A 27,285-nucleotide genomic window follows, 5' to 3' on the forward strand; every position below is an offset into this window, starting at 1 on the left:
GTAAAAACAAGAAGAACCAAACAATAATGTACTGCTAATAAAATATGTGAGGGTGTGAAGAGAAGAGAAAAAAAATAAATACTAAATACGGTAAAATCGAAAGTAAGTGGATGGTTAAAACAGATAAAGCAGATAAAGCAGATAAAACAAAACGCTTCTATATAGTATATCCACCCAATCCTTCCATTCCATTTCATCCGTCCATCCATACCCGCTTTGTTCCTCGCCATCGACGATTACTGATGTACGATGTGCGATTCGCAAGGGAGATTAAGTTGAAAAACAAATTGTACAAGAGAATATGTACGCTATGTACATGCGCACTACATCGCAACACACCGCACCAACCCATCCACTCCCCCAAAGACCTCATGAACCCCTTCATTTAATCAAAAACATTCTCACTTCGAGTATCCTCTATACAGCTCCATTAGTAGGTGTTTTCTCTCTGTCCGACTCCTCAATCGTATCATCCCTTCTCAACATATCACTTGGGGTGAAAACCATTTCTTCTGTTTCACCCGGTCCAGTGACGGGGGTAAATACATCGACTTCTTCAATTTCTTCCTCGTCTTCTTCTTGAATGATTTCGCCACTTCTTCTGCCTGCTATACTGGTGCTTCTACTATGTGAACCTGTTCTTGTGTGACCATGGCCGTTTCCACTACCGGATGAGATAGGCGAGGTAGTATTGAGCGAGGGTCCTTTGAATAAATTCTTTTTTCGTTTTGCGAATACAAGGGGTGCACCAAACGCACTATTGCTACCACCCCATGAGACTCCTTCATTAAAACTTGAAAGCGGAGTTTGTCGAACGACGCGGATGTTAGAAGGGAATGACCCAAGGGTAGGGGTTGCAGGTAGGACTTTGACGGAGTGGTGAGGGCTGCGAGTAGGCAATGATATCTTTGAGCCAGATCCATTGGATGAGGTTGATGAAGCTTTCGAATGAGTATGTTGATGCATTATGCTGCGAACGGAAGAAACAGAAGACGATGTGGATTTCCGTCCCCTCAAGCCACTACTTGGTCGACGTTGAAAAGTTGAGCGAGGGGTTACCGGTGATGGAGATAACGAGTGTCGCTTGGTACTTGAAGTTCCTTGAATTCGTGAAATAGGAGGGCCGCCTAGTTGTGGCATCGGAGCACGTGTCATCGTAGGAGACTTTGAAGTAACTGGTCGCGGACTAGGGTCCTTCGGACTACTCGAGCCGTCAGCAGCCTTTTCGCGGAGATCTGGTGTTGAGCGACTAGCTTTTGTTTTTTTCCCAGGTGACCTGGCACGTCTAGCAGAGTCTAGAATCCAATGTTTCCAATGGGCTAGTTGGTTTATGATAGCATGCTGATGCTTCCGACGCTGTTGGGGAGGTTTGGCAATGCCATTAGTACTGGGGTGTAAGAAATCATGATTAGAAGTAACTAGCTGCAGTGTGCTTCCTCGTGACCGGGCACTCCGCAAAGTGCCTTCTTTAGGAGGAGGGATAGGCCGTCGATGTCGGGATGAGCTTGCGGAGCGAGTGGAATCCTTTTCAAGTGGCGGAGGAGGGGTGTGAACTTCAGGCGAGGAGAATTGTCCGTGTTCGGGCAATCCAGGTAAATCTGTCAGTATAAGGTCCGGGTAATGAGCGCTTCGCCTCTCCTTCCTTCCTCTGCTCCTAGGAGGATCGCTAATCTTCAAAGGCTGCCCTTCTTCATCGACTCCAGTCAAAATTGGCGTCATTTTTTCCAAACGGCTACTCGCAGCACTTAGTCTTCGTGAGGATCGGTTCTCTGCCTCTCGTTCCTTGCGTTTCCGTTCTTTTCGAACCTGCTTCCTTTCTTCCTTTTCGAGTAGAAGGGCCCACCAACCGGCCAAAGCATCACATCGCTGAGCTAGTACATTTTCAATGACCTGGTCGATATCTACACCAGCACTTCGCATCCGCTCCAAGGTCTCCTTTTCTAACGCAGTGGTGAAAGGTGCCGCTCTCTGTAATTTTAGAATAGCTTGCTGTTGTGGTGCATGTTCGGCAAGAAATGGATGCGTCAGAATATCGGATAAAGCAGGACGTATTAAAGGTCTCTTTGATAATAGAATACCCAATAAAGTTCTTGCGTCAGTTGTAAGGTGATCCGGCCATTTTGGTTCCGTGGTCAAGATCCTAGTCCTTGTGATGTTATCGTCATCATCGTCGAATGGTAGCTCGCCGCATAGTAAAGCGTACAGGATAACACCTAGACTCCAAACATCAACCTTTTCCCCGGCATACTTTTCCCCCTTCAGCATTTCTGGAGCACTGTAACATATTGTACCGCAGAAAGTCTGCAAATAACTCGCCTTTCCTTCATACTCGCGAGTAAACCCAAAATCTACAAGTTTAACATTCTCGTGTTTATCTAAGAGGATGTTTTCCAGTTTTAAATCTCGGTGAACGCAGGACGAATTGTGAACGAATGAAACAGCGCCAACCAATTGAGTAAAGATCTTTTGGACCTTTTCCACCGGTAAGGGACCATGCTTAAGAAGATAGTTGTATAACTCGTCGCCTGCACCATAATTATTAGCCCAACTTCCGTCCGTCTATGTATAGAACTTACCAGGGCAATACTCTAGCACAAGCCATACCAGGTTTTCGGTGACAATTACTTCGTAAAGGCGAGCGATGTGAGGATGTAAAAATTGCCGGTGGTGATGTATTTCTCGAGCCAGATTCGAATCATCCTTGTTGGCCGACTTGAGTACAACCTACAGGAAACCAGTGAATTAGCACATATTCTGCGAATACTAATTCCATCCTTGAACGTACTTTAGAGCCATGTAAGAGTTTGTGCGAAGCCAAATAAACCTTCCCAAAAGAGCCCTTTCCAATTAACCTCCCTAATGTGTAATTGCCTACTGAGCGGAGTTCTTTCGACGAGAACTCTCTGCACAAGGTCCATTGTTAGCATTGTTCCCTTTGGCTTGCTCCAGTAAATACATACTCCAATAACTCATGATATGAATTGGCAAGCTGTGACTCGAATGTATTAGCCCCTCATATTCATTTCCCAGAAACCCATTTCCCTTGCGCCGACTTGACACCCCATCAATGCCTACCTTAGCTTTCCGGCCCTGCGATTCAGCCTTAAGCCTTGCTGCCTGCATACCAGTCACCTTTCGCCACTCCGTCTGCTGTGTATACAAGAGGCCCTGAGCCGGGACATCCAAACTCTACCAGTCACGTCGGCGCGTCGTTTGGCGAATCGATCGAACTTCGTCTGGTTTATTGATAAAGAAAGGTCCTGAAGATGGCTGAAGATTGATGAGCCTTGGGTCGAAAAGTAGCCTTGTTAAGAACTTTGGTCATTGGCTACTGCGTAATGAGTTGATATTGGTGCACGATAGATAAGGTATGGCAAAGAATCATGATTTAGAGACAAAATAAATGACAAGGAGGTGCTTCAACAGGGGCATGTTTTTTTCTGGTCCGGGCAGCGGGCTTTTCGGAAGCGGTACGTCGTATGTTACCTTTCCAAAATGGACCGACTTGAGACCTCCTTTTTGAAATATACTTTGGGGATTTTTGATGCAGAAATGTGCTTCTTCTTTATGCAGCAGCAGATCAACCAAATGTTCAAAAGTGGTTGTTATTATCTAATACTCTTCCAAAGTTATCTCTATCTTGCCATATCGCCTATTGAAGGGAGTAGCATAGAGGTAGGTATCGGTACACACATCACGATACTTCTGGCATCGTTTTACCTCTTCCCAGGTCCTCTTGCTATGACTTGCTTGCTATACTTGGTATCCTCTATTGAGCCTCTATGAGAGATTGGCAGCAGTTCACCGTCATCGAATAACGAAGTCTCCTCTGCCTCCAAGATGCATGATCGAACACCTCCCGAGTCTTCTCATTACGAAGGTATGATGTTTTGATGTAATACTCTGGAATCCCTGCATGGGATCCTGCATAGAATAATGATCCATAAGGGCGAATACGATCCACAAAAACATGGCAGAGCGTGCACTTCTTACCGCGAAGTCGTGAATTCCTGTCTATATTTAACCTTCTTCAGCTGAGAATGATTGCCCAGGTGTGTTGCTTCGAGAATGAATTTCCATGGATGTTTTAGACCTACCCAGTGCCTGTGAGCTAACACTCGAGTGCCCCATCGCTATGGTTCAATGTAACGATATGAGATAGAAAGTCGATACATGAGTGGTACAAGTAACTGCACAGGCTGCGAGTACCTAGGACCCAGAAGAGACTAAAGTCGTTCTCTGGGGTAATGGGCATGAGGGTCACCAGCGTCAAACATCTAGACTTCAACGTTTCGAAGGAGACAACATGATGTCGTGGTTTTCTCACGCTTCTGTTTTCATTTGGACAAGTCCAATATTGGTGTAGGCATAAGATGTCAGAAAATGGCAAAGATGAGTGTTGCTATTCTCCAGGTATGATGAAATTAAATCTTCGAATATGCAGGACAGCTAAGAAAATCAACATCAACATCTTTTAAACTAGATCTCATATTTTCTTCACATGTTCGCTTATATGAGATTATTATGGGCAAAGGAGCTCCGATTAAGTTCTGAAAATTTTTGGATACTATACATCCTCTCCCAATCTACATGAGCTCAAATAGGAACATATAATGCATTCGTGAATGCCAGAATGATACTTTTCCCTGTATATTCCCTTCCCCAAACACCACCGCAACGCCTAGTAAATGAAATTCCATGTCGTAAGTCTAGCCGATGCCTTCTAGCTTTTAAAATCTCTCCTTCATTCTGCTAGCAACGGTTCTTAAATTACCGTAAACCTTTCCAGGTGGGCTACCCAAAATCAGACTAACAATGGCCTCTCTCGCAATGTGAATGTTCTTGAAGCCTCCCAAAATGTGGATTTTGCTATCTGCAAGAACCACTCTTGTCCGACTTGCGTTCTCAATTGCAAATTTGGTCTTTCCATCCTTGCCTGCGATACGGCCAATGGCTCTTCCCAAATGCTCGCCTTGCAGTGTCTTGACATCCTTAATCTCAAAAGTCTGGATGTAAAGATCGTCAAGTCGTAATAATGCAATAGCATCATCAACATCGAAACCTAACGAAAAGGCCTTGACGAAATCTTCGCCCTTTTGTAAAGATCCGGTATCGGTAGTATGTTTGGAGGTGCGAAGTTCAACGGCTTTGTTTTTGATATTCATGCGGACTTGGAGTTTGAGATGCTCGACGAGAGGAGGGTAAATCTTAGGCCAGGCGGCTTTGAGAGGTGTCATTCGGTGTGGAGGAATGGGAACTTTTCGAGTTTCGACTCGGGTTGCTGGGTCCTGTTGTTTTTGTTAGAATCGTATGCGCTTTTTTGAAGAGTGGCATAGATTGAGAGCCGTACAATATTCTTGGCTGGTGCAAATCGAGGTCGTCCTTCTTCATCAATGTGCATCTCGCTGTTGTCGGTGGCTGGAGGCAAGATAGTATCCAAATCTGCGGAAGTAACTTCTGGTGCATCTAATAAAAATTCATCATCTTGATCTGGTGTGGCATTAGTTACCATTCCCGCAATGCGCATAGAGACAGCGTCATGAGATTAATTACTTTGATCGGGTGCTGGCACATTAGTAGCTTCAGCAAGCTCTTCCGGTCTCCTCAACAAAGCTGTTGGTGCAGGCATTTTCCTCTTGTCGGGTTGCGTACGGGGAAGTTGGACAATATCTTCGTGGAAATATTCGTTATGTAGTTGAGAATATAATTGTCCTTTTTTTTTGAATGTCGATTTTAATGTTCGTAGTCAGTCGATCAAATTGGAAAAAATATTTAGTGGGGGATGCATGCGATAGAGAATTTACTGATAAGATCACTAGCGTCTTCATTAGTGCCAAAAATTCCAAAAGGCGCATCCGGAAAAGCCCATCGTCATTCATTCTCTCGTGTGTCTTCATTTTCATTTTTTGTTCCAAGATACGAGTGTTGAGGAAGGATTCTACGACTTCAACAGTCTTGTTTCAATCTTTCAGGATGAGCTGGAGGTTATGTCGATAAACATAAAACCTAGGTTATGGTCCCAGTTATGGGATCAAGCAAATTCACTCGTTGCAACAAGGGCATGCAAAGAATCTATACGGCCTTTCATATCCAATTCGACTCTATTAAATTCTACTCGTCGCGCATTTTCGCAATCCAGAATCAGGTCCTTCAGCAGCTCTTCTCCCAAAACTCAAGTTCGAAGGAGTTTCGCTTATGGCGGGGTCTTCTTCCTCGATTTGAGCTCAGGTACTTCCGCAACACCCTCGATAGCATCATGTACAACCACAGTGGAGAAGACGTTATATACAGCATCATCATCGTCAAGAAGGCCTTTGACGACATATTTTCAACAAGAATGGCGACGTGAGATCCATTCAAGTAGCCGGCGAAGGGCAAGAGGTTATGCGAGAAGAAATAAAAGCTCTGCATCAAATTTACAAAATGCTCGGAAGACACCCCAAGAGATCCACAACCCCTCACAGACTACCCCGCCAGTAAAGGAACCGGTCACGGATTCTAGCATTTCACACTCTGCCTCGAGCAAGTACCATCTTCCTCACATGCCAAAGATGCCCCATCGACCGACAAGAGAGGAACTACTTGCTGCAGCGACGGGATTCTGGTCTCGACTTAAGGTCCGGTTCAAGTGGTTTACAATTAGAGGCGGACGGCCTTGGAATGTAGATGATTGGAGTGCTTTTGTTTCGTGGTTCGTCTTGGGAAATATTGCGTGGATTTTTGTCGGAACTACAACTTTCTTTTCTCTTGTTATTCTATCTATCAACACTGTCGTTGCTCAAGGTAAGAGTCATAACAAAACATAAGAATTCTACGATGACTGACTCGAGATTAGAAACATTAGCAAGATGGGTAGGTGACTACCTCACACATTCGGCGGGGATCAAGGTCGTTTTCGAATCTGCCATCGTGCCGCGATGGAAAGATGGAGTAATTACATTCCGGAATGTGTTTGTCTCAAGGAGACCAGGGCAAGGGAAGACGAACTTTAGCAAGGGTTCATCTTTGAGTGCTGCGGCTGCAGCTGCCTCTCAACGGCAGGTGGATACAGAGGGCAAAAAGGAGGAAGAGGAAGATACAAACTACACCCAATTTGACGTCACTCTTGATACAGTCAATGTCACTTTATCGTTTGTGAAATGGTGGAATGGCAAAGGACTTCTTCGGGACGTAGAAATCAAAGGTGTCCGAGGGGTAATAGATAGAACTTCGGTTCATTGGGGCGACGAATACATCGACCCCAAATCGTTCCGACATGAGCATAACCCCGGCGATTTCGAAATAGATTCTTTCAAGCTGGAGGATCTCTTAGTCACCGTGCATCAACCCAATGGCTTCCGACCCTTCTCTGTCAGTATTTTCTCGTGCGATTTGCCCCAATTACGAAAACAATGGCTATTCTATGATTTCCTTTCGGCGAGCAATATGTCTGGTGCCTTTGACGGATCTCTTTTCACAATTCATCCTCGACAGATCCACGGGTTTACTGGCTCTCACGCTCTTGACTCTTCTGGAAATGGCGGGTCAAACCCCTGGAAAAAGCAAAGTCGTCTTCGCATAGATGGTCTCAAAATTGACCATTTAAATCGAGGAGTGGAAGGGCCGTTTGGCTGGATCCATGAAGGAAATGTCGACATTGTTTCTGACGTTATGCTTCCAACTGAAGAGGACGACAGCATCGCCAAGGTGATGTCCGACTTTTACGACCGCATGGAAGAAGCTGTAACTTCTAATCGTTATTTCCACATCCTCGAAAACAACCCGCGGACAGAAGAACTAGACACCCCGGCTGAGCGTGATGCTTTGGCGGAGAACCTCTCTCACGACGACAATAAACGCTACATTGTCATGGATCTTCGCATCCATCTCAATGACGTGAAAGCAGCCGTACCACTCTTCACTCGCGACTTGTCTTACGTCAATCAGGCCCTGATTCGACCCATCGTTGCCTATATCAATGCGAAGAAAACGTTTATCCCCATCAATTGTCGAATCGTGAAACGAGCTAGTGATTTTGATGGTAGCTGGACCATCTTCGATAGTGGATTGATGGACGATATGTCCGCCGAGACTTATGAAGCATTTGCGAAAGATGTGGTAGATAGTCAGGCACGCCTGCGTCGGTTGAAAAAGGTGGGATTCTGGTCAATCTCTATGGCAATCCAGGCAATATTTATGGGCATGGCTGGAAATGTTGCTTGAGATGTCAATTGATTAAACTTATGAATGGGCTGGTTCAAGGCCTGCATGCAAGGTCATGAGACTCTCCTTTTACCGTGTGGTATAATGATCTTTTTGTATAAAAGGGTGTGGCAATGGATGGGTAGTGCATAGCTTGGTTTTGCTTTCTTGGTTGAATTGGCATGGCGTTTAGATATCCCCCTCAAAAAACGGATCAGCGGGTGGAAGAACAGGAGTTTGGGATTCGATGCGTGTTCATACACGTCTATACGCGCATCTCTATAGAATAATGAGATGAAGATGAAATTAGATAAATTTACTGAAATCAGTCATTGCTCTCCCGTCTTAATTCGCGTGATGACAGGCTTGAACATCTGTTTTCACAAGGCTGGTTTATTCGCCTCCTCCTTCTTCTCCTTCTCTACATCATCATCGTATCCAATCTTACCATCAATGCCTATGTAGCAAACTCTTTTTTTCGAAGTGGTAGAAAATGTGAAGCTCCAAACTAAGCAGTAAATCTTCAGACTTTAAATGCACGTCCTCTTACGTTGCTTCCGATGAACTTCGTAGCTCCACCTTTCACTTTTTACTGCTGTCTTTAAAGTATCATGATTCCATTTGTTTCTTCTACTTGTATAGTTATGCCAGTAGCAACGGTTCTCGGAGGCTCGGAATTTAGTTCACCTATTTGGTCAATTTTATCATCATCAGAATCCTCTAATTGTCTAATTATAAATCAACTACAAATAAAACTGGTAGCCAAATGAAGTTTAACCTTTTCATTATCTTGAATCTTATCAAAAGATATATGTCACATCAAGTTTGAAGATTAAAACTCAATTATTGGACGTATCATGAAGTGGTGGGAACCCAGCCGTATTGCTCCCTCCTACGAATAGCTTCTGCATGTAAGCGAAGAGGGGGACTAGCGGGTACGGAATAACACTTAGACGACGGTGATACAAAGTCACTAGCGAATGAGTGATTCATAAGCACTAATTTTTAAAGAGCTGCCTATATTCTTAGGCCTATCAGTTAAAGTGTCAATCGTGACTGATGCAATATCTCAATGCCAAGTATCCAATAATATTCGTCACGAATATGACGCAATTTACACCCCCTATCACAGCATAAACCGCACAAAACACACAGCAGGGTTTAGATTAAAAAAACAGTCAGTAATATTACCCCGCGTTCTTATCTAGTAACCCACTCACCACTGTCTGGATCATATCACTTTAGCATCACGGTGCATGTCGATTCACGCATGGAGACATCCGACACTTACATTGCACTCCAATACTAGTTTAAACCATACAGCCGACGTACTGTTGCTATATCTCGTCATGCATCATCTGTATCTCGCCATACTTGCCGTTATTCCCGGTAGTAGAGAACTGTATAATCAGTATATCAAGTCAAAATTAAAAAAGACTTTGCATATCGAAAAGACAACTACATAGACTGAAGAAACCCCTTCTATAAAAGCATCATGATCTCTAGCTCTCTTTGTCTAAGAACTTCGACATTAATTCTTCATCCTGTTCATCCAGATCCAAAGAACAATATAAAAGCCTCAATATCATGGCTCCCTCTGCAACAGAAGCCCAATCAGCTCCAGTCGTTAACCTTAACAAAGGCAACGACAACACCAAGACAGATTCCACCAGTCAAGAAAAATGGGTGAAGAGCACTGGCGTTCTAGATCAATTTGAGTCTTTTGATGTTACTCCCGTTATCGGCCGCGAATTTCCAGATGTCAATTTGGTAGAATGGCTTCAAGCTCCCAATGCCGATGAGCTCCTACGCGAGCTTGCTCTTACTAGTATGTCCTAATGAAACACAATACTATCACGAGTCTTTGTATGCTAACCATGACTTAGTATCTCAACGTGGCGTGGTATTCTTCCGCAAGCAAGATAATCTCACTGCCGATTTGCAAAAAGAACTTGTCCAACGCATTGGTCTCCTTTCAGGAAAACCATCAACTTCAGGCCTTCACATTCATCCACTTCTCAACCCAGAGAGAGAAGGATATCGTGTAACAGATCCAGAAATTAGTACCATTGATTCGGTGCTCAACAAAAAACTTTACTTCAACACAAAATTTGACCGAGCAAACGGTCTCCAAAATACTTCCAAATGGCATGCGGATATCTCTTTCGAGCCAAAGCCTGCCGATTATTCAAGTTTGAAACTAGAGGTTCTCCCAAAAACGGGAGGCGACACATTGTGGGCAAGTGGATATGAAATCTACGACCGGATTTCAAAACCCTATCAAAAATTCCTCGAGAGTCTGACTGTGACATTCCAACAACCTGGCTTCATTGAAGCTGCTGCAAATGGTGGATTCGAATTGTACGATAAGCCAAGAGGAGCTCCAGAAAATGTGGGAAAGGAATTGAAAGCCGTGCATCCAGTAGTGAGAACTAACCCAGTTACTGGATGGAAATCTGTTTTCCCAGTTGGAGGCCATGTTAGCCATATCAATGATGTGACTCAATTGGAAAGTGAAGCACTCTTGGGTTGGTTCAAGCGATTGTTGGTGGACAATCATGATTTGCAGGTGCGATTCAAGTGGAAGAACCAGAACGATCTTGGTAAGTTTTTTTTGCAGTACCCTGTATGTTGTCTGTACTAACGATAAGTATAGCTATCTGGGACAACCGTTCAGTCTTCCATACGGCCACAGATGATCTCGAAGGACAGGGTGAAAGATATGGTGTCAGAGCTGTCAGCGTTGGAGAAAAGCCATTTTTCGACCCCGAGAGCCAGTCTAGAAGAGATGCCCTAGGCATCTGATGTAAATAGCTACAGGATACTATAATGAAGAACTTGAATAAAATGATTGACATGAATCCTTGTAAACTGTTATTGGTCAAATTGCTACCATTTGTGCTTGTGGATAGATATAGTCATGAATGCCGTCATGAACACCGGTGAATGAGTCACTGGCCGTCTGCTCGCGAACATCTATAGCGGTATATAAAGATGGAACTAATGGCCCATAACAGACCTTGTTTATGGATATCACAAAAGACAAAATGGCTCGTTTAGATTGTACTTCTTTTCCATTCGAGCGTGTTCAATTTGCGGACAGAATTAAACTCAGGAGGCATTGACCACAACATTTTTATCCACGTGACCAAAAGTTAAGACATTTCTCCACCGCAGCTACCTTCCGAACTTCACTCCAACAACGGGGTTTGAACTGACATACATACAGACAATGCAAAGACGGTTCAATTGTCGATTGAGGACAGCGAAGCCAAGCTATTGGCAGCATTCTGTTTGCGCCTTTCACATATGACGACAGAAGTTTCATCCACTATTACCACTGTATCTTTGATGGATTGTCTGAAAATTGAATCGATCGCGAAACAATCACGAAAGTCCGGGGACAGATGACAACATATGTCCTTACAGGCATTGTATGCCATATGCACACCCAACCACTATCCCGTTACACTGTTTCTCCAACTTTGTAGCTTCCCATGCAGACGGAACATCATATGTACATTAAGCACTGATAAGAGTTTCGTGCTTGTGGCCAATGCTTGTGCCTTGAGCTGTCTTCGTCGATAAAACGGTAAACTTTTGGGACGGGCTTTGATGGCGACAAGTGCGCTAGAGATTCTCTCATCGATTGATTTATTATGAAGTTTTTCTCTCAAGGGCTTCCATGACTACTTTGGAGCATGTCCCGGAATATGCTCTCTTATGGTGGCGCTCGAGAATTTCATGATGTTTACGCAGCATGCGTTTGACTGTGAAATTATTCAATATATTAGCATGATTTATGCGCCATCTAAAAGCACGTCATGGGCTTATCTGGTGTCGAGGCGTGAAAACTTTGCTGATTCTAACTATTTTCATTTATCGGGGAAACTATTACGAGGGAAAGGTAGGTCTTGATCCGAGATTATGGATAATGTCGCTCGCTGCATTGTCTTTGCCACGAAGGTCTGGCTGCGAGTTTACTCCGAGATATCTCTATTGTGTGATTTCCTGTGGATCTTCCTCAATAAGTGTCTACCCTCGGTAGCCCCCCACACCTGCAGCGTCTCTTGGCCTTTCGCACCAATCACAATATAGCTGATATTGTAGCATGAGCATATCTTTGAACCATCGCATTATATAAGTATCTAGTTTCCTACATCTCAACACCGATCAATTGAGAGAGCAACCCGCGTATATTCGAAGATGTCTAAAGTTGCCACAGACAAGACAGACCCTAAGAGTGGTGCTGCGCGACAACCAGATGACTCGCTTCAGTACGAGGAAGCAACAACTTTTGGCGACCCAATTCCTGTAAAAGATTCAACTTTTGTTTCTACGGCCTCCGACTCAGATGAAGATGGATCCGCCTTTGCCAAAAATCCTTTTCTAGACCCCGACGTAAGGGATCACTGGACTGCGGTTTACGAAAAATCGCAATATGAATGTCGGCATGCCTTTGACCCCAATTTCACTTGGACCGAGGAGGAAGAGCGACGTCTAGTTCGACGGCTAGATTGGCGAGTTTGTCTCTGGGCTGTAAGTTTGAGATCTCGGAATCATTTAGATCATTGTTGACAACATTCCAGTGTGTAATGTTTTTTGGTTTACAGGTCGATCGTGGTAACTTAACCCAAGCCGTTGCAGATAATTTGTTGGATGACCTGAACTTGAGTACAAATGGTACGTTGGTCATAACTCTCCTCTTTTATTGAAAGTGCTCTGGGACTAACAATATCTAGATTACAACTTCGGCAACCAAATCTTTCTGTTCTCGTTCTTACTAGCCGAATTACCTTCACAGCTGGTTTCCAAGAAGATTGGACCCGATAGATGGATTCCGCTGCAGATAACCCTCTGGTCAGTAGTTGCTATGTCTCAGTGTGCAATCAAAGGAAAATCTGGATTCTATGCTACACGAAGTATGCTGGGTCTTCTTGAGGTAGGTTTATCGTAAAATCTGAGCTTGAAAATTCGAAACTCACCAATTGATAGGGCGGGTTTATTCCAGATATAGTATTGTGGTTGTCATACTTTTATACATCTAAAGAACTTCCCGTACGACTCAGCTTCTTCTGGACTACGCTTTCCGGAACTACCATCATTACATCGATTCTTGCTTTTGCTTTACTTCACCTACGGGGTGTATCAGGGTGGGCAGGATGGCGTTGGCTATTCCTCATTGAGGGCTTGATTACCTTGCTAGTTGGCCTTGCTTCTTTCTTCATGATGCCAGCATCTGCAGTCCAGACGAAAGCATGGTTTCGACCAAAGGGCTGGTTTACTGATCGTGAGATATCCATCGTCGTTAATCGAGTTCTTCGAGATGATCCTTCAAAGGGCGATATGCACAATCGACAAGCAATTACACCGAAAAAACTCTGGCACGCAGCAAAGGATTACGACCTTTGGCCACTGTATGCTATTGGGTTGATCGCATATATTCCTCAATCACCACCTCAGTCCTACATTACTCTCACCCTGAAGAACTTAGGTTTCAGCACATTCAACACCAACTTGTTGACAATTCCTTATTCAGTCTTCCACATTATCATGCTACTTCTTATCACCCAGCTATCCGAACGCGCAAACGAAAGAACTCTAGTCTCCATGATACAACCACTGTGGACCCTTCCATGTATCATTGCGCTTCGCTTTTGGCCAGGTTCAGGAGTACAGGCTTGGAACACATACGCACTAGTGACAGTGCTTCTTTCATACCCCTATTGCCACGCCATTCTTGTAGCATGGACTTCCAAAAACTCAAACAACGTTGGAACCCGATCTGTCTCCTCTGCTCTGTACAATATGGCAGTGCAACTGGGAAATATTTGCGCAAACTTCATTTACAGGACTGACGATAAACCGCTATATCATCGTGGTAACACGCAGTTACTCATAATTAATATCGCGGCCATTGCGGTGTTCCTACTTACAAAACTATATTATATAATGAGGAATAAGCAGAGAGAAAAGGTATGGAATGCCATGACGGCTGAGGAACAACAGGATTATAAGAGAAATACGAAATTGAGTGGGAGTTCAAGATTAGATTTTAGGTTTGCGCATTAGATGGTAGATGGCCTTGTTTTGTTACGATTTTGAATAATTATAATCTTTAGCTATCAATTAATTCTATACTGAAAACTATCTCTTTGAATGATTATAATTTACGGTTATTATAGTGCCATTCCAGAATTAGTATGGATACTTGTATATCGTTACTCGCAATTTTCTATTTCCCATCTCCTCTCATCTCCTGAGATACAAAACCAAAAGAAATTTCTGACGCATACTCTTATGATTGGAAGAGAAGCAACAACTTCTTTTTGGGGTGATATCGGATGAAATGTTCAAGTTTAGCTAAGGAGCAGAAGAAGGAATCAAATCTGGTACTGGACTGGGAAAAGAGTATGATATTAGAAATCTATCACCTGAATCTATAGTTCAATCCCACATGCCTTTCTTATATACAGCGTTCTTGTAGAAACGCGCTCTTCCACTTTGCTTTAAATAATTTTAAACTGGGTGAGCGTCATCTACATAGAGCTATCAGGGGCGGAAAAGGAGAGGTTCGGCTCCCACAAAATCTTGGAAAGATTAACAACATTCGCTTATCGGAATGCAACGAATGGAAATAACAAGAGCAACAACATGATATGTATATTCCACTATCCTACTCATTAATGATTATCTTTGATGAATGGTATACGCAGAAAAAAACAACAGAGCAACCCCTCCCACAAACTTCGATGCAAACGCAAATACGAATGCGACGCTCCATACATACAAATCAACAAGAAAGACATCTGTGTACAAGACAAACGCTCGCGACTTCGAACTATACAAAAATCATAACTCATAACTCATCAATCATCAATCATAACCCAGCGACGCTCATTAAATCCTCGACGCCATCAAAAGGGTCGTCATCTGCATCCTCTACAACTCCTTTCATGGCTTCTCCCGCGTTTCTTTTGTCTTCTTCGTCTGAATCGTCGTATCCTCCTGCATCATTGACTGCATACTGCAATTCTTCGAATCCCATTGGAATGCCCTTCCATAAAGCTAGCTGTCTGGCTGTTCTAACGGCATGTCCGATTGCATGTCCGTTGAGCTTGTACTTAGCTAGCGTAGATATGTTTGCGCGAAGCTCAGTGATGTTTATCGTAGAGGGATTGAATAAAGATTCCAATGATTCAAGCTGCGTGATATGAGATTCCCATATCTTAATCCGTTGGGTCAAGGTAAGAGGAGCATAGCGAAGGGAAAGCTGAATGCGGGATTTCAGCGCTTCGTCCACGGACGAAATGGAAGAACTCGTCAAAATGACAATCCCGTTGTACGATTCGAGTGCCCGTAAGAATACAGAGACTAATGCGTTGCGACGAAGGTCTCCCAAAGTTCGTTTCTCGAGGAATAGCTCGGCTTCTTCGAGGAGTATGACGCATTTCCAAACTCTTCCTAGATAAAAGATCTGTTGAAGAGATTTGTGTAGGGCCTCTGGTGTGGTCGCTATCTCACTACATGGAGCTATGTAGAGTGGTCTCTCGACTACTTCGGCTACACTTTCCGCTGTCATGGTTTTACCGGTCCCGGAAGAGCTATTGATGTTTTGTTAGCCTGGATTACGAAAGTCCGGAGGAAATATTACTTACCCATGTAATAGTATGACTGATCCAGTTCCCTTCCTTCCAAAGAGGCTTGGACTTTGTTCGTCTTTGATTTGATTGGCGACTAAAGCTGTAATGAGGACCTTCATGTCGTTATCTCCGGCCAATGTTTCAAATGCATCCTTGTTCCATTTTACCGCATACATGCGACTAACTTCGAGATCGACTGGCGAATTGAATTAGCAAACGAGGTCATGATTAGAGGTTCTTATGTTACATACCCCATTTCTTTTCCTGAATATTAAATCCAATAATCGTGTTAGGCAAAAGTAAGGTAAAAACTCCTTCGGGTGGCACGTCAGATGCCATGACCAAGGGACCTAAATCATCACGATTGGGTGCTTTGACGCCAGCAGATGCTGGGTGCAACTTCTTGTACGTCTTGATATCAATCATGTACCTGGACTGCCCCTGAAAGTGAATTTTATGTTAGCTAGCTTACTAAAGTAGATTTGATTATCGGACTTGCTTACAATAGTTTCTACAGACTCATCTTCTTCACTATAGTATACGTAACACGCGTTGCGGAATTTCCAGAACATTTCTCCTTGTTTCCTAAGCGATGTGCCAATGGTGGGGTCGGCGTAGCGCATCGGATAAGTGCTGAGAGCGGTGATCTTTACAATTTCTTCTGGCGTTTTGAAATCATCAATTGTGATCAACTCGACATTCTCTTGGAAGAGGCCATCAAATGCCCAGGAAGATACGAGTAAAGAGGTTTCCAACGTAGCTGACTCTCCACTTCCATTTGAGCTCCCTGTTACTGGCAGATGAAGCCATGATTTAGTTAAGTAAGCTTTCGTCTTTCCTACATCATGTTTTTCGGTACGCAGTATGACGGTATCAGGGCTCTGGCTATGATGTTAGTTGGCTTCCAACTTTAGGCCAAGAATTTACTTACGTAAAGATAGCACAAATACGTGCGCGTGATTTTCCCCTGACTTAGAAGCGCATCGACTACAGCATATTCGGGCCCAAAACTTTCGTTGACATATTCCACAAATGAGTTTACACGAGTCAAAAGCTCGGGTTTAAGCTGACGTCTTCGTTCTTCCAAAGGAGCTCTTTGATGGTAAAACCACGGATATGGTGCCTTAAACTCAGTCCCAACATTAAATGAAGGGTAGTATGAGTTCTCTTGAATATTCTGCCTCGTAAGTCTTTTGAGACCGGCGGATAGCTCGCTGCCGATCAAGCACACTGACTCGCCTTCGAGAAACTCTGAAATTTCATTCCCATCGTTCAACCCAGTTTGTTCCGAGTCTCCGGGTTGCAGTTTTGTGGAATTTTCTGGCTTCAATGAGTTGATCTTAGATTTGCAACAGGCATAGTCTTTGTATACGATGAACGATAAGTTCGTGTATTGCTGTGTATGTAGAGCAATATTTCGTACAATAATGCTGCCATGAATATGGCCACTAGCAGGGCCATCTTTCACAAGCCAAGGAGTATCCAAAAACATATGGATCTGCCCATTTTGATGGCATCTAACTCGATAAATCGTATGGTAAGGTAAGGATAATTTTTCTTGATTAGGGTCATTAGCATCGGGTAAAAGCTTGCTCCTGGTCATTTCCAACATCTTGAAAAGGTCTTCGTCATGACTATCCGATGGTGCATTGAACAGCTGGCAAAGCTGCGATCTCCAATCAACGAAATTATTATGGCGATGAAGGGTGGGCGACGACACCGATCCGTGAATTTCTGGTAATTGGTCAGTAGACATTGGTAAAAATGAGCATTGTTTTACTCACGTGGTCTACGGTTATCCAGAGCTTGCTCAAACTGATGTTCAGAACTATATCCCCCTGCATGACCGCCACGAGTGGAATTTCCATGAGATTCTGGAGTGAAATTCGATGGGTTAGGGATTGTAGTTTCTAAAACAAGTTAGTATTGTCAGTGAAAGATGCCAAAGAAATGAACATACGCGGACTGAAATCTCCTTGAGAATTTTGATCATAGCCATAATTTGGGTGGCCCATATCATGCTCATGACGGGGACCATAAGTTTCATGTCCGTGTCCTCCATGGTGGCCTTGTTGGACTGGTACAATTTGCCCGGCTAGCGCATGGCCGAAAGTTTTAGGACTGCTGTGGGTATTGTTCTGTGGCGCATATGACATTTGGCGGCGACTATTGCTTGACAGACTGTCGGGAGTTGGGTAATTCTTTTGCGGAATTCTATTGTTATGACTCCAGAGTTCGGAGCCACTGGCATGTGAGGAATCATGCCCTTGCTCTATGTTTTGTTGACTGGTATCTTGCCGCGACTGAGAAGAGTAGGATACAGGATGAAGTCTGGAAGATGGAGATCCAGACTCCGCTAATTGCAGAGCTGTTGCTTCTTGAAGATTCTGGACAATATTGGTGTTATTCCGAGCAGGTTTGGGTGCCGCCCATTGCGTAGGCGCAGCCTGTGGCGATTGGGACTTTTGGTGTGGAGAAGATGCGATCTGATTATGTCTGTATCTTTCCGAGAGCTGACCTAGAATTGCATGAGTTTAGCTTCAAATTCTAGCCCCGGGTATCAAATATCTATACTCACTGTTTACAGATGGTTGCGTTCCAGAATTGGCCGTATTGTTCTCAAATGCCGATCTTTCGGCAGCCTGCTTATTAGCCGGTCCCCGGTTTCTATCTGCATATTGTCTGAGATTTGTTGTGTAGTTAGATCGAGTATTATTCGCTTGATAAGGCATGTGTGAATTAGAAAAAATAGGACCAGGACGAAAGTCAGATATCGGAGCTGTTGGAATAGGTGGTGGCGGAGATGGAGTTATTTGCGTACTATCGAGCTGTCGTATTGAAGGAGAGGGGGATCGAGGGGTATTTTCGGTAGGTGGAGAATCGGAACGATTTCTGGGACGAGTATGGTGCCAGGAGTCAGGCCCATCTGTTATTTGACGTGTCTGTGGCAAAGACGGCTGCTGGGCACGATGTAATTGAGCAGCGTAATTTGTATGCTCTATAATAGGGCTTCCAGAGTTCCCAGGCGGCTTTTGAATGATCAGTTTGGGACTTCACTAGATTACAAGAGGTGATTGAGAAGGCCTCCTTTCAGTCAGACTTACCAGATATAGATTGTAGTTGTACTTTTCTGCTAATGTAGCAAGTAGCTTTTGTTCATCATCTTCACTTTCTCTACTTATATTTTGTGGCCCAAATTGTGCAACGTTATCGATGACATTCTCATCTGCCTCGTCTGTGACAGTTGCTTGCGCTCGACGATTGCGAATGTACTCTTGAGCCTCGCGTTGTCTATCCATTGCTTTTTCCGATGGACTTGAATCTCGATGGGAAGTGTCGTTCTGCGGTGCAGGTCCTCGATCCATTTCCGAATAATGCTCTGAATCTCTCGCCTTATCAGAGGCAGCCACATCTATGTTCTCCATGTATGGATAATATTACAGCCTTGTTGCTTGGTGTCAGAAGAAGTATCCACATGAAATGGGCCAAATTTTTTGTATAACTGTTCTGCAGTAGTTTACTATGGGCTGGGAATGAAAAGCACGAATTAGATTTGTTGATGGACGATCACCTGCAGCTTATTGGTGTCACTATGAAGATGCAGCTGGCAATACAAATAGAAGGGAAATTCTTTCGCAATGGGAAAGAAGGAAACTTTAGAACGAAAAGAAGGGAAGAAAAAAAACGAGGCTGTCAATCGAATGTGACGCATTTCGAGACCTATGCCTGCAGATTGCTGCCCTATGCATTGACTTGGTCGGGTCGGGCCCCACACATTACTGAATAAGGTCTATGACAACGCACTGAACAGAGAGAAATCCCATCGGATATTTTCATACAGCCTACATACAGGCTATTTGAGAAAGCCCATCAGTACCGGATTTGATACACGCAGCATGCGTAAAAAGGCGGTCAAGAGGAATCAGTTTGCGGTAGCGGGACTGCCAGCCCCAGCGGGGTCTAAAAAGTGGGTTCTTGGAATTGAGACCCCATGTGAAGAACACTTCGTATATAAAATATGATGAGAATGGCAACGACGGAGCACGCAGACTTGGCTGTAAATTTTTGTGATAGATGTGTATTTAATATCCAGCATCTGTGGCTGTGGGATTCATAAGATGGTCTATAAACAAGCTGTTGGTATCGTAAAGTGTATGCTGATAAAAATGCAATGCGACTTTCCTTGCCTGCGTCGTGGGCCACTTGGCATTGGTCGAAGAAAAGCTTACATCTGTACGAGTGTATAGGTAGCTTGTAGAAAGCTATCTTCAGATATGTAGTATTAAGATAACAGTAATTCTTACACAAAAATGATTCGGGATAGGTGACAATTAAATCTACCTTGTGGAGCGTTGATGAACATACGGAGTAAAAACTTTCATAGTGGGGTGTGGCTGTTACTTCCTAAGCGACTTGTAGACGCCACTTTCTCTGCTTCGATAAAATCCCTTGAATGTGATATTGAATCATTAGTTCTATTACATACAATACTTGATCAAAGTCGAGAGAAGAGATAGAGCATGAAATAAGGAGAGCCTTTCTGACCAAAATATCGAGGTTTACTATTATTAATGAGGCATGCAAAAGATAGTGCTAAGAAAGTATGTTTACCCCACGCTCAGCACGTGATGTCTACACGCCGGTTTGCTTTCCCTGGCATTTGAGAGGATAAAACGACAGAGCAGATGCCAAATTGATCTGGAAAACAAAATGGACAGACAGTTCATGAGCAAAAGTGAATTCCGGTACGGGGAATTGAACCCCGGTCTCCCGCGACTTGATTGAAGCTCAGAAGCTTCGAATGAGAGGCGGAAATGCTAGCCACTACACCATGCCGGATGGGTGATCTTGTAGATATGATGGAGGTCACTAATTAAATATATATTCTTTTGTTTGTATTTCTGATGAAGTCTCGAGCCAATCACCACAAAAGTGGAGAGGAGATACAAATTAGCCGAAAAGTTACACGTGCCCGAAAACCACGTGCAGATTACCTCGAGACAACAAGACAACCTAACAATATGACCGATGCCACTACAACGCCATTTCAGTGAATGAATACAGCCAATTATATTCAGATATCTTAAGAACTTATAAAAGAGACCATCATACCTATTTACACGACTCGTCATAGTCTTGATGATGTACAGATATTGGAATACTGATTCCAGCTTGTCATTTCACCGAAAAGGAGGATGGCAGTATGTGGAAATGCGTATCATCGGCACTGGCAATTTTATTTGAAGAAGCCATGACTCAAAAGGCCGCACAAGTGCTCGATCTAAAAGCGAGTGCTTTAATCTATAAATGTCTCAAAGGGATATGTGTACTGCAAAGTCTTCCTTGGAGTCATTTATCAGTAGAGCCTCATCTTAATGCCCTGAATTTTCACAAGGGTTCCTGAAAAAGGGCGCAACTCCTAATCACATCCGAGTAGTCTCTGAATATATAACATTTCTCTCATTCCCACATACATTTACTCCTTTTTTCGCACTTTTTCTACCATTTTTTGCATTATCAATTTACAGCCTTGCATTATACGGATCTTATTGGTCGCCCTTTTTACACACACCTCAAAGCTGTCAATCACTTATTGGCTAAAATTCCAAGCCATATCGCCCTCTTTACAGTCAGCAATATGAAACGTTATTCTCAACAGGATCATTCTGCATACGAGATGCCTAACTTCGACCAAACATGGCAATCAATACCTGGCGAAGAGCTCTTCACTGGTGGAATCGAGACCAACACTATCATCAACCCTGTCTTTGATGTAGAGCTTATGACGAACTGGCAGATACCTAATCCTGATCAATTCCATTTGAGCGGAGAGCTTTTCATGGAGAGCGCCCAGTTTCCATTGCATGCAGAGCTTACGACACATCACTGCCCGGTACCTATGGCCAACCATTCTATGCAAGCCCCTTTGAATCAAGGATTCCTCAGCGAAACTCGCTCGACCCACCAATTCTTGCAGCGCACTTTTAATACAGGGAGCCCATCAAATCAAACCATATATCCAGCTCTCGACCAATCTCCGTGCTACCCTGCGTGGGAACAGAGAGGGGTCGGAGATGTTGGGTGAGTTTTTTTTTTTTTTTTTTTTTGCTAACTTGCGGCTCCAATAAATAGTAGGGATTCATGTAAAATCATGACCTCCCGGCTAGCCGAATCAGAATCTCTGCCCTCGAGCAATGCAAATGCGACGGTCACCCCTACACCACCTCTCATCACCCCTCATCCAATCACCGGCCGTTATCCCTGTTCCTATCCCAACTGCGCTCAAGACTTCAATCGCTCATCCGATCGTCTTCGACACATCTCATCAGTTCATCAACGTGGCCAGACAATTCAAGGAAAGAACCTATGCCCTATTGTCGGATGTCGCCGAAGTTATGGGAGAGGACTTTGTCGTCCAGACAAAGTCAATGATCATTTGAGAAAGGTCCATGGTCTTGTTAGAGTTGCTCCAAATGGTGCTTCTGCTTCTGCTGGCTCTTCTGCTCATGGTACTGGTGACGGCTCTAACGTTGATGCTGGAGCTGCTTTGGCCCGAAATGGAAACTCATGAAAAAGAGAGCCCACCAAGGAGCGACTTTTGATTTGACACGGATATACGCAGTGTTGTTATTTCATGGGACTCGAAGAGTTGGATAGAATATGGGGGATTTCTTTTCTTGGCGATGCTTCATTTGGATACACGGCCTTTAGTAACGTTAGATAGCTTCTCATACTGAATACGAATCGTTCTAGCACTGTGCGATCTAGACCGTTGAAACATTGTAGTATGCTTGAGATACACCAATGACAATCTGAGAGATCAGATCTATTTAGAAATACCCGTGATTTCGAGAATTCTTTTTGTTGCACATCTACTAGGATGATTCCGAGTACATATAATACTAGGCACCACACCCCCCTTCTTCACATCTCAGTCCCTTGTCTTTCATTATCAGCACATGACCAGTCAGCAAAATGTAGCAGCTGACGTACCCCGCTCGTTTACTTGCATTTCGGGTGGTAATCACGCTGCTGTGTAACGATCCCCCACCAATACGGGGCTGCCATGTTTTACTCTCCCTTTTGTTTCGTGTTGATTGCTATCTGTCTGATGAAATGCTTGAAATACTGAGAGGGAATAAAGCATTGAAACCCAGAATTTATATATCATTCCATGTACCCAGAGATATTTCTGTCCAGAAGTACATTCTATTCTGCAACTTCTGAACATAGTGAATTTTGAGGACAGCGAGCGATTCTGGATTTATAAAAATTCATGACATATCGGTCACCACTATTGACAGCAGATTGCCATTCTTGAAAGAAATTTATCGCAAAGATGGCTTCCGAGTATGCAGGTGCTGGTGAGTGGTATAATGGGGAGAATAGCGGACTTACAGATGATGACGACGATGAAGGACTGTTTCGCGCAGCCAACAATATTGGGGATGAATTTGGGAATTGGGACGAGGACTCAAATCCTGGGGATCAAGTTTTGTGGTATGGACAATACAAAGGTCACAAATATGACCAGCTACCTCCTTCGTATGTAGAATGGACGATAGAAAAGTATCTGAAGAGCCCAGATACTGCTTCGCCAAATGTGTGTTCTCCCCTTAGAATTTACAAATCAGGGCTAACAAACAGCCACCTAGATCAAGGGCTTCAAGGCGTTGCACGATCGAAAGCAAGTCTGGATCGAAAAAAATGTTTCCAAGCTTCCGCCTCCCGGAAAGGAAATCATATGGTTCGGCCAGCATACAGGCACTGCTTTCGACAAATTGGACTATGGATATGTGATGAGTCTCTATAACAATTATTACAAAGAAGGGGACAGAGCACTGCCAAGTGTAAGATAAATCCACCCCCTTGGTGAAAACAATAAAATGTCGGCCAACATTGTCAATTAGATACGAAAATTCAAGGAGTCATACGATAGATACAATTCATGGCTCGTTGCAGAACGGATACGCACGTGGAAAAGTCCAGGATCAACTCTGATTTGGTTTGGGGAGGACCAGGGTAGAGAGTTTCGACAAATATATAAATATCGGCGTCGAAAGTGGAAATGGCTTCTAAAAAACAGCATATGGGCCCCGATACTCAAAGCCATTGCTCGTGAATATGAGGAATGGTTGAGCACACGGCGACGACAACGACCTGTTTCGCGGAATATACCGATGATTGCTAACCCAGTTGGCGAGAGACTAGGGCCGGATGATGATGAGATACCTTCTGATGATGATTCTTATGTATCCGACGATGGCTTTGTGGTTAAAGATGAGGACGAAAGCTCTAATGAGGACGAAAGCTCTAATGAGGATGAAAGCTCTAATGAGGGTGAAACAGAGGAGTTGGAGGCCGACGGGGAAGTCGAGGAATGTACCACAGGTGGAGACTGCGAGGTTGATAAAAACACATCCCCGAACCTTGATGGCAGCGAAAGCGATAAGTCAGGAGAAGTGCTGCTAGGAACACCGAATGTAACGAGGTCCTCCGAGCGAAAATCGCTAAATTTTTTCGAAGACTCTATTTCTTCATCCGACAGTGGTGATGAGTCTGAACCAATCGTCTCTCCTGGTAAACGTGGAATGAGACGTAACCTTTTGCGCCCCCGAAAGAGGGTGGCACCCATGCCTGAGAGTGATAGCGACAACTAACCTGCTTCACTCTCCGAAGAGGGCAAAAGCAACCCAGGAAAGTTCTCGAAAACGGTACCTTTTACGGCTGACAACCCAAGAGACAAATTTTGATCACGAACCGAGAGATATCACGAACCCGTTTTTAAACGCAACTAAAATCAGAAAGGCGGCTCTAGTATTTCAGGTTCAAATGATCCATTGCTGTTTCCCAATGAGAATACCAAGGGATCAGTTCAATCATGACTTCCAAGCGTACCAAAACTCCAAACGAACCAGATATGCAGAGAGCACAGATTCAGAGGCCGTTCTACGAGCTCAATCAAAGCAAAAGATACAAAGAAGCAAGATAAGAGAAAAGGGGTGAAGGCATGATTGTCAGGCATGTGAAGCGATATCTCATCTTGACTTCAGGAATTGGGATATCACATAGTGCACCGCAATGAATTTTCAGAACAATGAACTTGATGGATATAAATGATGATGGAGTCAAACTGTAGCAGGCATTTCATTTTCATGTGTGTGGTTGCCGCACAGTCAGTGTGGACATTGAGGTGATAATGGTGAGAGGATGGCGGCTTTCGTGTGTAGGAGTATTTTCAGGAACGAATTTGATGATTACACAGTTCCTAATGTGATAAAATATAAGACCTTTACTTTTCTTGACAAACATGTAAGATCCACCATCATCATACTCATACTTAATCTTACTCGAATGGGGTGTAGCCCAACTCTTTGTTGGCAGTTCAAGACCTAAAATTTCATCTAAAGTCTTGTTAAATATCACCAGAACGTTTCTGCCCAAGGCGGTGAAACACCATAATCCCTATCGATCAAGACGATGTTCGCAACAACATGTAGAGAATGAACGAACACTATGATCAATTGACAACATAAAGGAGCGAGATACCATAGTATGGATCGAAGTAAATCACCACTCAGATGCCCCCAAAACAATATCGCTCATGTTTCTCCGTGCACTTCGGAATGTAGCAGCTGAACCTTGCCTACGCAATCGCAGTCTCCAACTTCACATTCGATTCTCAAGCAGTATGGCCTCCAAAGGTCGTAGCTATCAGGATGCAATCGCACTTCTGGATACCTTACAGTCTAATCGCACAATTGTATCCTCCATATCGAGTACCTCGAAAGATATGAACCTGTATGCTATACCAGAAATGCTCGAATGGACGCGCAAAGCGGGGTACGAGACTAAGGACTTCTCAAGTCGCGGACTAAAATGTATACACGTAGCTGGGACAAAAGGGAAGGGAAGTGTATGCGCTATGATAGATAATATTCTGCGACAGTATCGCAGCGAAGAAAGTGACATCGGAGTTATGCCAGGGGGTACTGAAAGAAAAGCTCTGGGCAAGATTGGGCTATATACCTCACCACACCTAATGTCAGTACGTGAACGAATACGAATAGATGGCCTTCCCATATCTGAACCCCTATTTGCGCGGTATTTCTTCGAGCTTTGGGATCGGTTCTCTGACGCCGCTTCCGCATCTGCTACCCCGCATCCGAATCCTACGTCCCCTGAGACCAAGCCAGGGTATTTTCGATATCTCACAATCATGGCATTACATACATTCATGGAGGAAGGGGTAGAGACAGCTATCATGGAATGCGGTATTGGAGGGGAATATGATAGCACCAATATACTGCCTGCGGAAGCAGTAACTGCCACCGCGATCACGAAACTCGGCATCGATCACGTTGGTATGCTAGGAAACACAATTGACAAGATAGCTTGGCACAAAGCTGGCATTATGAAGCAAGGTATCCCATCTTTTACAGTTCCCCAACTTCAGGAAGCCCAATCCGTTCTAGAAAGCCGTGCGAAGGAGAAGAATGTCAAATTAGAGGTTGTGAATCGATGTGCAGGGTTCGATGATGGAACTATTACATTGGGCGCCGAAGGAGAGTTTCAAAGAGACAATGCGAGTCTGGCAATGGCCGTTTCGGCTTCTCACTTGCAAAATCTATGTATTGAAGGCGTGCCTACTCCTCCTGCAATACTATCTCTCCAACAACCGATTCCAGATAAATTTCTAGAAGGACTGAAGACAATTAAATGGGCTGGTAGATGTGAAGTTGTGGTCACTGGCAATATTACATGGCTCATTGATGGTGCCCACACGGTTGACAGTATCAAGGAGACTGGGATTTGGTACGCTTCAAAACTGGTTCAAGCTAGCGCGGAGGGAGCCCTCCCAGCAAAAACCATGTTGATATTCAATCAACAAGACCGCGATCCAGACCCTCTCATTCGAACATTACTTGCGAGTATTGGCATTTATTTCAAAGCGTTCACGTTTGCTGCGTTTTGTACCAATACCCCTTTTAAGAGCGAGGCAAGTGAAAAAGAGATCAACGATCTCACCCAACAGAAATTAGCATCCAAACTATATTCAAGTTTGGATCGTAATCCAATGTGTGTGGAATATGCGAGTATTGAAGAAGCTGTAGAGCTTGCGCGTAGGGCATCCGAAGATGAAGATAGATTTTTCGTCCTGGTGACTGGAAGCTTGCATCTCGTCGGTGGTCTTATGAAGGTTCTTGAACATCAGAGCAAGAAAGAGCGGAAAATCTAGAAGCTCCCTCAATGATGAACAGAATAATACTGGAGTTTGTTTTGATACCCATTCTCAATATAGATAATACAAAATCTGCGCTTACAGTGGGAAATCTATGGTTCCAATATGTTTTATATGTAGGGATATGGTTATTAGTATGTTCATCGAAGTATTTCGCTATGCTATTTGATGTGACTTTGAATACTAAACGTTAGACTCAAAATGAAAAGGCAAACCATA

At 43.8% G+C, this 27,285-nt stretch overlaps 9 protein-coding genes across 13 annotated transcripts; 6 read left to right on the forward strand and 3 right to left on the reverse strand.

The window, feature by feature from the left end:
• Positions 1–217: 217 nt before the first annotated feature.
• BCIN_01g04080 (hypothetical protein) lies at positions 218–3,516 on the reverse strand. Of its 2 annotated transcripts, XM_024690435.1 has the most exons (6): positions 3,076–3,516; positions 2,961–2,989; positions 2,786–2,903; positions 2,577–2,724; positions 1,255–2,525; positions 218–1,201 (listed from the first exon to the last, which is right to left on the reverse strand). In XM_024690435.1, exons 1-6 carry the CDS (start codon positions 3,121–3,123, stop codon positions 1,187–1,189), a joined length of 1,629 nt encoding a protein of 542 aa, XP_024546204.1. In that variant the 5' UTR covers positions 3,124–3,516; the 3' UTR covers positions 218–1,186. The 2 variants fall into 2 exon arrangements, with proteins under 2 accessions (XP_024546204.1, XP_024546203.1); XM_024690434.1 differs by having other exon boundaries at positions 218–2,525.
• An 826-nt stretch (positions 3,517–4,342) lies between these two features.
• On the reverse strand, positions 4,343–5,756 carry Bcpno1. The gene is made up of 3 exons (XM_001548930.2): positions 5,554–5,756; positions 5,351–5,490; positions 4,343–5,288 (listed from the first exon to the last, which is right to left on the reverse strand). Exons 1-3 carry the CDS (start codon positions 5,627–5,629, stop codon positions 4,731–4,733), a joined length of 774 nt encoding a protein of 257 aa, XP_001548980.1. The 5' UTR covers positions 5,630–5,756; the 3' UTR covers positions 4,343–4,730.
• Positions 5,757–5,777: 21 nt separating this feature from the next.
• Bcmdm32 lies at positions 5,778–8,544 on the forward strand. Its single transcript, XM_001548931.2, has 2 exons — positions 5,778–6,783; positions 6,836–8,544. The coding sequence occupies exons 1-2, from the start codon at positions 5,988–5,990 to the stop codon at positions 8,200–8,202; spliced, it is 2,163 nt and encodes a 720-aa protein (XP_001548981.2). The 5' UTR covers positions 5,778–5,987; the 3' UTR covers positions 8,203–8,544.
• Positions 8,545–9,409: 865 nt separating this feature from the next.
• On the forward strand, positions 9,410–11,076 carry BCIN_01g04110 (hypothetical protein). The gene is made up of 3 exons (XM_001548932.2): positions 9,410–10,009; positions 10,068–10,784; positions 10,838–11,076. Exons 1-3 carry the CDS (start codon positions 9,769–9,771, stop codon positions 10,984–10,986), a joined length of 1,107 nt encoding a protein of 368 aa, XP_001548982.1. The 5' UTR covers positions 9,410–9,768; the 3' UTR covers positions 10,987–11,076.
• Positions 11,077–12,278: 1,202 nt separating this feature from the next.
• BCIN_01g04120 (hypothetical protein) lies at positions 12,279–14,321 on the forward strand. The gene is made up of 4 exons (XM_024690436.1): positions 12,279–12,720; positions 12,771–12,864; positions 12,924–13,123; positions 13,177–14,321. Exons 1-4 carry the CDS (start codon positions 12,388–12,390, stop codon positions 14,251–14,253), a joined length of 1,704 nt encoding a protein of 567 aa, XP_024546205.1. The 5' UTR covers positions 12,279–12,387; the 3' UTR covers positions 14,254–14,321.
• Positions 14,322–14,595: 274 nt separating this feature from the next.
• Positions 14,596–19,595, reverse strand: BCIN_01g04130 (hypothetical protein). Its single transcript, XM_024690437.1, has 9 exons — positions 18,929–19,595; positions 18,403–18,853; positions 17,785–18,342; positions 17,609–17,734; positions 16,756–17,558; positions 16,328–16,705; positions 16,076–16,265; positions 15,840–16,020; positions 14,596–15,785 (listed from the first exon to the last, which is right to left on the reverse strand). Exons 1-9 carry the CDS (start codon positions 19,247–19,249, stop codon positions 15,062–15,064), a joined length of 3,732 nt encoding a protein of 1,243 aa, XP_024546206.1. The 5' UTR covers positions 19,250–19,595; the 3' UTR covers positions 14,596–15,061.
• A 1,252-nt stretch (positions 19,596–20,847) lies between these two features.
• BCIN_01g04140 (hypothetical protein) lies at positions 20,848–22,036 on the forward strand. Its single transcript, XM_024690438.1, has one exon. It carries the CDS (start codon positions 21,463–21,465, stop codon positions 21,907–21,909), a length of 447 nt encoding a protein of 148 aa, XP_024546207.1. The 5' UTR covers positions 20,848–21,462; the 3' UTR covers positions 21,910–22,036.
• Positions 22,037–22,765: 729 nt separating this feature from the next.
• On the forward strand, positions 22,766–25,188 carry BCIN_01g04150 (hypothetical protein). 4 transcript variants are annotated; one of them, XM_024690442.1, is made up of 4 exons: positions 22,766–23,188; positions 23,243–23,427; positions 23,480–23,674; positions 23,735–25,188. In XM_024690442.1, exons 1-4 carry the CDS (start codon positions 23,164–23,166, stop codon positions 24,482–24,484), a joined length of 1,155 nt encoding a protein of 384 aa, XP_024546210.1. In that variant the 5' UTR covers positions 22,766–23,163; the 3' UTR covers positions 24,485–25,188. The 4 variants fall into 4 exon arrangements, with proteins under 4 accessions (XP_024546210.1, XP_024546211.1, XP_024546208.1 ...); XM_024690439.1 differs by having other exon boundaries at positions 22,766–23,427; XM_024690441.1 differs by having other exon boundaries at positions 23,480–23,884.
• Positions 25,189–25,294: 106 nt separating this feature from the next.
• BCIN_01g04160 (hypothetical protein) lies at positions 25,295–27,283 on the forward strand. The gene has a single exon (XM_001548937.2). The coding sequence runs from the start codon at positions 25,429–25,431 to the stop codon at positions 27,061–27,063; it is 1,635 nt and encodes a 544-aa protein (XP_001548987.2). The 5' UTR covers positions 25,295–25,428; the 3' UTR covers positions 27,064–27,283.
• The last annotated feature ends 2 nt before the right edge of the window (positions 27,284–27,285 follow it).

The sequence above is a fragment of the Botrytis cinerea genome, chromosome 1 (assembly GCF_000143535.2).
Source record: "Botrytis cinerea B05.10 chromosome 1, complete sequence".
Taxonomy (NCBI): Eukaryota; Fungi; Ascomycota; class Leotiomycetes; order Helotiales; family Sclerotiniaceae; genus Botrytis; species Botrytis cinerea.

Excerpts from the sequence above, each read along its gene's own strand:
- BCIN_01g04120 (XM_024690436.1), top strand. The coding sequence starts at position 12,388 with ATGTCTAAAGTTGCCACAGACAAGACAGACCCTAAGAGTGGTGCTGCG. Across the intron at positions 12,721-12,770 it reads GGCGAGTTTGTCTCTGGGCT|TGTGTAATGTTTTTTGGTTT; the intron begins GTAAGTTTGAGA and ends ACAACATTCCAG. Across the intron at positions 13,124-13,176 it reads GTATGCTGGGTCTTCTTGAG|GGCGGGTTTATTCCAGATAT; the intron begins GTAGGTTTATCG and ends ACCAATTGATAG.
- BCIN_01g04130 (XM_024690437.1), bottom strand. The coding sequence starts at position 19,249 with ATGGAGAACATAGATGTGGCTGCCTCTGATAAGGCGAGAGATTCAGAG. Across the intron at positions 18,854-18,928 it reads ACAACTACAATCTATATCTG|CCGCCTGGGAACTCTGGAAG; the intron begins GTAAGTCTGACT and ends ATCATTCAAAAG. Across the intron at positions 17,559-17,608 it reads TCTGGATAACCGTAGACCAC|AAATTCACGGATCGGTGTCG; the intron begins GTGAGTAAAACA and ends ACCAATTACCAG.
- Bcpno1 (XM_001548930.2), bottom strand. The coding sequence starts at position 5,629 with ATGCCTGCACCAACAGCTTTGTTGAGGAGACCGGAAGAGCTTGCTGAA. Across the intron at positions 5,491-5,553 it reads TGTGCCAGCACCCGATCAAA|ATCAAGATGATGAATTTTTA; the intron begins GTAATTAATCTC and ends ATGCCACACCAG. Across the intron at positions 5,289-5,350 it reads TTGCACCAGCCAAGAATATT|GACCCAGCAACCCGAGTCGA; the intron begins GTACGGCTCTCA and ends CAAAAACAACAG.
- Bcmdm32 (XM_001548931.2), top strand. The coding sequence starts at position 5,988 with ATGTCGATAAACATAAAACCTAGGTTATGGTCCCAGTTATGGGATCAA. Across the intron at positions 6,784-6,835 it reads CAACACTGTCGTTGCTCAAG|AAACATTAGCAAGATGGGTA; the intron begins GTAAGAGTCATA and ends ACTCGAGATTAG.
- BCIN_01g04080 (XM_024690434.1), bottom strand. The coding sequence starts at position 3,123 with ATGCAGGCAGCAAGGCTTAAGGCTGAATCGCAGGGCCGGAAAGCTAAG. Across the intron at positions 2,990-3,075 it reads CGCAGGGCCGGAAAGCTAAG|CTTGCCAATTCATATCATGA; the intron begins GTAGGCATTGAT and ends TTCGAGTCACAG. Across the intron at positions 2,725-2,785 it reads AACTCTTACATGGCTCTAAA|GTTGTACTCAAGTCGGCCAA; the intron begins GTACGTTCAAGG and ends GGTTTCCTGTAG.
- BCIN_01g04150 (XM_024690439.1), top strand. The coding sequence starts at position 23,164 with ATGGCTTCCGAGTATGCAGGTGCTGGTGAGTGGTATAATGGGGAGAAT. Across the intron at positions 23,428-23,479 it reads CAGATACTGCTTCGCCAAAT|ATCAAGGGCTTCAAGGCGTT; the intron begins GTGTGTTCTCCC and ends ACAGCCACCTAG. Across the intron at positions 23,675-23,734 it reads GGGACAGAGCACTGCCAAGT|ATACGAAAATTCAAGGAGTC; the intron begins GTAAGATAAATC and ends ATTGTCAATTAG.
- BCIN_01g04140 (XM_024690438.1), top strand. The coding sequence starts at position 21,463 with ATGAAACGTTATTCTCAACAGGATCATTCTGCATACGAGATGCCTAAC.
- BCIN_01g04110 (XM_001548932.2), top strand. The coding sequence starts at position 9,769 with ATGGCTCCCTCTGCAACAGAAGCCCAATCAGCTCCAGTCGTTAACCTT. Across the intron at positions 10,010-10,067 it reads ACGCGAGCTTGCTCTTACTA|TATCTCAACGTGGCGTGGTA; the intron begins GTATGTCCTAAT and ends ACCATGACTTAG. Across the intron at positions 10,785-10,837 it reads GAAGAACCAGAACGATCTTG|CTATCTGGGACAACCGTTCA; the intron begins GTAAGTTTTTTT and ends CGATAAGTATAG.
- BCIN_01g04160 (XM_001548937.2), top strand. The coding sequence starts at position 25,429 with ATGTTTCTCCGTGCACTTCGGAATGTAGCAGCTGAACCTTGCCTACGC.